The 7001-nt window shown below is 46.7% G+C and overlaps 1 protein-coding gene across 1 annotated transcript; it reads left to right on the forward strand.

The window, feature by feature from the left end:
• The first annotated feature begins 6 nt into the window (after nucleotides 1-6).
• LOC119311939 (probable transcription factor RL9) lies at nucleotides 7-6106 on the forward strand. Its single transcript, XM_037587658.1, has 6 exons — nucleotides 7-679; nucleotides 828-904; nucleotides 1255-1303; nucleotides 1458-1731; nucleotides 5170-5278; nucleotides 5708-6106. The coding sequence occupies exons 1-6, from the start codon at nucleotides 268-270 to the stop codon at nucleotides 5930-5932; spliced, it is 1146 nt and encodes a 381-aa protein (XP_037443555.1). The 5' UTR covers nucleotides 7-267; the 3' UTR covers nucleotides 5933-6106.
• Nucleotides 6107-7001: the final 895 nt, after the last annotated feature.

The following is a 7001-nucleotide window of genomic DNA, read 5'->3' on the forward strand; positions in this document are numbered from 1 at the left end:
CCCAGGCCCTCTCTTTCTCAGTGACTGTTCCACTGTCCCGCCTTTTGCCATCCCCCTCTCTCTCCTCACCTCCTTTTCTCCCTTCTTTCCTCTTCTTCTTCCTCGATCGCCTCTGTTGGAAATTAACTCCCCCTCGATCCATGACCATGGCCCTCTTATAGTCCAAGAAGCTATCACACGATCACTTGTGATCTAAAAAGTAGTGGCGTGCCTGGCTCTGCGGTATCCCGTTTGATCATTGAGCTGTAGTCTGGTCCGACATTGCAAATGTTGCAAAGGAACCTGCCGAGTCTCTCCCTCCGGATAAGCCCGCCGGCCGGCTCGTCGAAGGCATCCTCAGGCCCGCCCGCGGCGGTGGGGAAGCCACTGAGGTCGACGGCACCAGCCGTGGGGACTGACGCGGAGGGAAGCGGCGAGGTAGGGTTCTTTGCAAACCCTAGCTCCGGCGCCGATCCCCCGGGCCTGAGCCTGGGGCTCGGGACGTTGACGGCGCGCGCCGACGCCGGCCGCCACGGCCACCCGCAGGCGCCGCTGGGATGCGCGTTCAAGCGCGCGGCCCCCGGCAGGGCCTCGCAGCCCGGCGGCTCGAAGAGGAGCGTCCGGGCGCCGCGGATGCGGTGGACCACCGCGCTCCACGCGCGGTTCATGCACGCCGTCCAGCTCCTCGGCGGCCACGAGAGTAAGCTCAGCCCCCTCACTCACGTGCGCACAGATATAGCTAGACTATATCCATTCCTTTTGCCTAAGTTGACCAAGGCGTTAAGCTATGTCCGCTCAATTCCGGCGAGCTCGCCGTTGACCCCAGCGCTCTGTCTTGTCCCTGGCAGGAGCGACGCCGAAGTCGGTGCTGGAGCTGATGAACGTCAAGGATCTGACGCTGGCGCACGTCAAGAGCCACCTGCAGGTACGTACGTGCGTGCGCAAGAACGAAAAAATGTTAAAAAAAGATGGGGAACAGGAGAGAAGCTACCGCGCCATGCATGCAACAAGGCAAGAAAACACGGCGAATCTTGTGTGCATGATGGCCTCCTTTTGTTTCTCCTTTCACCACTTGTACATGTGTGGGTGTTCTTACTATTGGTAAACTACAAATGTACTTTGTCCCCGGTCAAGTGCATGCTACGTGACAAACAAACAGCATCTAGCTAGTTAGCTAGCTCTATGTGTCCACTGCTTAATTAATTTCACCATCTTCATTTTGCATTTGTAATTAAACGCACTAACAAATTAGCACCTCATTGGTTAAATCTGCAGATGTATAGGACGGTGAAGGGCACAGACAGATCGTCGCAGATCGCCACAGGTACACACAAATGCAGCTTTAATCTTCCCCTGCATTCGTCCTCGCCATTGCCAAGTACAAGGCAGGTAGAGACACGATGGACGCGGCCGTCCTGTTAATTTCATGCCGTGGAATGAGTGACCGGTGATCGGTCGATGGATGGATGGTTTCGCAGGCGAGCAGCAGATGATGGTGGTGGACGCAGGAGGAGGAAGAGGATGTGGTGGTGGTGGCGGTGGTGGAGTGGTGGCGACGCTGCCTGCTTGTGATGTCGACATGGCTGGCTTCTGCGGCGCGCCTGCGGCAGCCGCGGCATCTGCGCCGCCTGCCGCGACGACTAGTTCCGCTGCGCATTTCCTCTGTGCGTCAGCAACAGGAGCGGCAGCGGCTGCAGCGGCTCCACTGGTGGCGCTGGTACCATCGCCTCCTCCTCCACCCATCCCCCCGAGGTATGTCTGGATGTCCACAAACATCACTTATTAATCTGTTCCGTTTGCTTTTATCTGTGGGCTTTACACTCCGTTTCTAATGCTAATTTTCTCCTTCTGGGCGTTTCTTAGAACCTGTTTCTTTGCAAGTAAATGATTAAGCTTAAGGATGTCAAGTTAACATTTATCGATGCATTTGTCTTCCTCCTTTTTTTTTGCATTTTCAGAAAATGCTGAATACACTCATTTTATAAAATTGACCATTTGTAGCTTTGTTTCCATTCACTGAATTAATGGTTATGCCATTTCAGCGGTGCATCACAATTTATCTACTCTTAGATCGGCGGGCTAGAAATATATTTTTTGGATGACTGACCTATGTACTTACAATGGGAAAAGGACAACATATGCTTGAAATCTGCCTACATGTCCGAGTATTTTCTGCACAAATTATGGCAGCCATAAAAACACTAATTTTATCAGTTAATTATTTGTAGAAACGACAGAAGAGTTCACCAAGTGTATTAGCAAAATAGACCTGATAAAATACGAGTGGAACTAATGACCTTATTTCCATACTCCCTCTGTAAAGAAATATAAGAGTGTTTAGATCACTACCAAACGCTCTTATATTTGTTTACGGAGGGAGTACATGTTAGCCAGTTGGAGTAGTGTAAGCTTGCTGGCCCCTGCATGCATCTTAAACATCACAAGAAAATGTATTGAGTTTAGTTCAAAAAAGTTTGAGTTCAGATAATAGGCATATCCTGCTGTCAATATATAACATGCATATCTTGTACTACCTGTTATTTAAAATTGTATTGTTGTTTTTTTTGCAAGAAATTTAAATTATATTATGGCTATGACATCAGGACAACGGCCTGTGCTATGCGATATTTAATTAGTATGGGCTATCATGCATGAATCTACTTAGAATATTGTTTTGGGTGAACCTAAGACACAAGAAGGATATGGTGGTTACACTTTTCTTATATTAAGACAAATTGCTATTCCATCCGGTCTTGTAAAAAGCCGCATTTTTTTAGTTTGATATGCAAAGTCTCCGAAATGTAAATTTGACAATGAATCTCTACTACAGTATAATATTATATTCCAACAATAAACTTATTGTGAAATTAATTTTCAAGATTAAAATGTACATATAATTTCCATTGATCGAATCTAATCAGTATGGAAAATATGGTTGGTCAAAGTTTTAAGAAGTTTGACCCAACTTATGCACAAACATCATGATCCAATTATCTCCTTTTGGAAAATATTGATAGCGAGAACTATTTTTTTGTGTGCTAACTACTACCCCCGTCCACAAATAGATGTCATATAAATCCAGTCAAAAAGTTAATGCTTTCTAAGTTTGACCAAGTATATATAAAAAATATTAAGACAAATAATATCAATATATCCACCATTAGATACATTTTCATAATCTATTTATTCAATATTTTAGGTGTTGATATTTTTGTTCTAGATATTTGGTCATACTCAGAAAGGATTGACTTCTTGACTGGATTTATGTGCCATATATTTGGGGACAGGGGGAGTATGTATAAAACTTCATGATTTTCTGAACTGGAGGGGTATTATCCTATTTTTTTGAAAGAGAAAAAGGAAATATTTTATCTATAAATATGGTCAAATTTGGCCAAGTTTGACTTTTAAAAAACCCTATATTGACTACATTATGGAATGGAGAAATACTATTTAGCTGATGAGCTATAGACTAAAATACAGCATTAATCAGGGTTGGCCGTCTGCTATATCATAAACTTGGTACTGTATTATGCTAACCTTAGACCAATCTTGAAATTGACACTATAGCTGACTGCAACCTAATTCAGCAAGTTTCTATAGCTGATTGCCACAGGCAACACAGTAGAGCACAGACCAGAAGCACTCACCCAATTTCCGCAGTTAACCAAAAATGATGATTCTTGGAAGAAAATAGCCGCCCATGTTGAACTCCCCCACTACCTCCTGTACCACCCCAGATCTTCGGCCTCCTGATAAAATCCAGAGCAGCAGTGGCGAGCGCGCGATGAACTGAGCGGCGGCAACAGTGAGGGCTTCTTTGGATCACAGGATTTGCAAAACAAAGGAATAGGAAAAATGGAGGATTTGATTGCCATGACATAGCCAATCCTGTGGATTTTTTCCAGAGGTCGGACCTCATGTGTAAATTCCTTTGGAATCAGCACCTTGAAGACCCAATCCTGAGGAATTTTAATGGCCCAATCCTTTGATCCAAATGCGCTTCATAGAAAACAATCCTGAGGATTGATATCCCATGAAAATCCTGTGAAAATCCTCCAATCCAAAGAAGGCCTGACTCTTTTCCTTTCCTTTGTTTGTTGTGAAGCGGCGACAACTAGCGTTCTCGCTGTAGCCGCCGTGTCCCCTGCCGATCGGCCCCTTCCCGTTGTCCTCTCCCGCAGCCCATGCACGGAGCACGCTTCCCCTTGTCCTCGCCCACTCCACTCGTAATAATAATGCTCTGCCGGCCCTGACGATGATCCACCCCTCTCCTCCATGGATCGACAGCTTCTCTGGTCGACGACGCCATCATGATTAACCGATCTGCGGGTGTGTGTCTCGATCAGTGCATGCATGCGTGCGTAGATATGGAACGGGAGGTGGTGCCGCTCGCGAACAAGAGCGCTGGGGCTCGTGTGTTTTTGGACGGTTTGCTGGTGCATGCATGCATGCATGGATCCGTTGAAGTCAGCTTGCGTTTTCCAGCTTGTCCGCGTCTTGTTAGCTCGGTATGTGCGTGGCGTAGGGACAAGGATGTGTTCCCGTGTACGGGCAACGCCCCAACGCCGTCGCTGTGCGTTGATCACAGATTGAACAGTCGTCGGGCAAAGCTACAAACGAGACATGGGAGGGTGTTCGTGCGTGTCTGCAATGATTTAGACCTGCATGTATTACAGGGATGGGTTAAGAAACGCACTACGACCTACTGCTCGTTATAGAGAAGTAAAATTTAATGACTTCAGCATGCACCCATGGTTTTCACTTCCACTGAGATGTTGATGAGGTTCACTGTATTTCGGTAATTTCAGTAGACGCTGAAATGTTTACCTTTCGGTCAAAATATATTAGTAAATTCAGTAGTACACATGAATTTATATATATATATTTTTGGTTAAATCAAGTGAATGTTTGGGCCCTTTGGCCGAAATGCAAACTAAAATCACCACTAAATAAAATGAATTTTAATGATTTTTGTTGTTGCTGAAATATTTCTGGAACTGAAAAGGAAAACCATCACATAAGTAGGTCCACATAGATGCCAACTAATTAACCTTCTGTTCCCTGTTATTTATGCGGGCTGTACCCGCGGCTCCTGCCGTACTGGTATCTCCTGCATTTCTGATTCCATTTACTCGTACATACGTCCTGCATTCAATGACAAGGGCGCCCTTAATTTCTTGACTACAGGAGAGCTGACCACGCAGCAGTGGCTCTCGAGAAAGGCGTCGCCATTGTTGACCCATTGCACCGGTGTCAGAAGCTTGATTACTCAGCAGCGCTCCAAGATACTCCCCAGGTACGTACGCACGCAAGCATCTATGTGTGAGATCACAGGCATAAATGAAAAGGGCGCAGTACGGAGTACGTACGTACTCCTATTGATTACACCAGGCCACATATATGTGTGACATCGATCGCTTCTGTTGATCCTCTTTTGGACTTCTGAGCAATGGCTATTTATGTGGGCCATAAAGCTGACCTGCACGTACGTGCACTGTGTTTGATCTACTGTTCCTCTACGGAAATTACCACTCATCTTCTTTTCTTCGGGGTAAAATTATCATTCTCTTTCCTTTTCTAAAAAAATTATCATTCTCCTCGAATAAAACACAAGTTGTTTTTTTAAAGAATGCGAACGTCTTGGCTTATATACATATCAGTAAATCAGATAGCTTCATGCATGTAAGTATATTTGATGACATTTGCATTGTTTTATGGTGAATAGGAAGCTAAAGAGGAGCCAGCCGGTCACCTGCCGATGGGGGTACATGGGGGCGTGGAGGGGGCGATCTCTGGGAACTACTGTTCAAGCCCTGCCAGCTCGTCTCCATCTCTTGCAAGCTTCGAGCTGCTCGCGGACGACACCTTCGCGCCCAACCTGGAGATATCGCTTGGGAGGCACGACTGGGGCATGGAGCACCCGGAGGAACTGAGCCTGAAATACCTGTGAAAAAACAAATCTTCTTCTTCTTTCTTTCTTTCCTTTTGGGTTAATTTCACTCTGCTAACCATTGATCAATTGATGGCTGTGACGACTGGATTTCAGTATGTTCAGCGAGAGAGTGAGCTTGATGTTTGGCTTGAAACGGTGAAAACCTGGAATCTACTAGTGGGTTGGCCGGCTTGTTTGTGGGTTCGTACTACGTGGTTTCGTCTTCTGGCAGCATACGTGGGTGTGGGCTTGTGGTGCATCTGTGAAACAGGATCAAGAAAAAAGAGGGGGAAATTTTGAGAAATCTCACGGACTCAATAGGGGGTCGAGAGGTCACTCCCCGGACGAGTCCGCCGTGGAGAAGCCTATACAAGAATGGAAGCCGGACGAGTCACTCGGAGCATCTCCAACAACAGCTCTATTTTAGGACGGCAAAAAGCACTTGGTGTAAATTTAGGGCATAGAAAGGTGCTTTGCAGGGCACTGCAAAATGAGTGTCTCCAATAGCTACCCTAAAGGCTAAAATAGGGCACCGAAAACATCGAAACTCCTTTTTCTAAAATGGATATGCAAACTACTTCGGGAAGTTCACCTAGTGCCGCGGCCGGCCGAGCCTCCAAATGGCGATGTTGTAGGCGCGCGTGGCTATGGCTGACGTCTTGAAGGCGCGCCTTGATAGTACGGTCGGCTGTCGCACTGAAATTCAACACCAAAGCGATCGGATGGCCGCGATTGAACGTCGCGGTAGTCGTCTGGTCCTTGACATGTTTCGGCTCCATCCAATGGTGCGGCGCGATGGCGGATAGAAATCGGTGGTGTGCGCGACAGCAGATGCGGCACCGGTGGCTGCGCGGCCAATCGGGGGAGAGGGGGCGGATCCGGGTGGTGGGGTGGTGCGGCTGAGATTCGTCCAATTCAGTGAGGGCGACGACGACACGGGAGAGTTATTGTTTGTGGTCGGCGGAACCATGCCATTTTTTGTGCTGATCAGGGTTTTATTTATTTTTTTGCAAACTTTTGCAATTAGGGCAATTGTTCGATGCTATTTTTGGGTCCAAAAGCCCTAAAAATGGTTAGACTATAATAG

The sequence above is a fragment of the Triticum dicoccoides genome, chromosome 5B, assembly GCF_002162155.2.
Source record: "Triticum dicoccoides isolate Atlit2015 ecotype Zavitan chromosome 5B, WEW_v2.0, whole genome shotgun sequence".
Lineage (NCBI taxonomy): Eukaryota > Viridiplantae > Streptophyta > Magnoliopsida > Poales > Poaceae > Triticum > Triticum dicoccoides.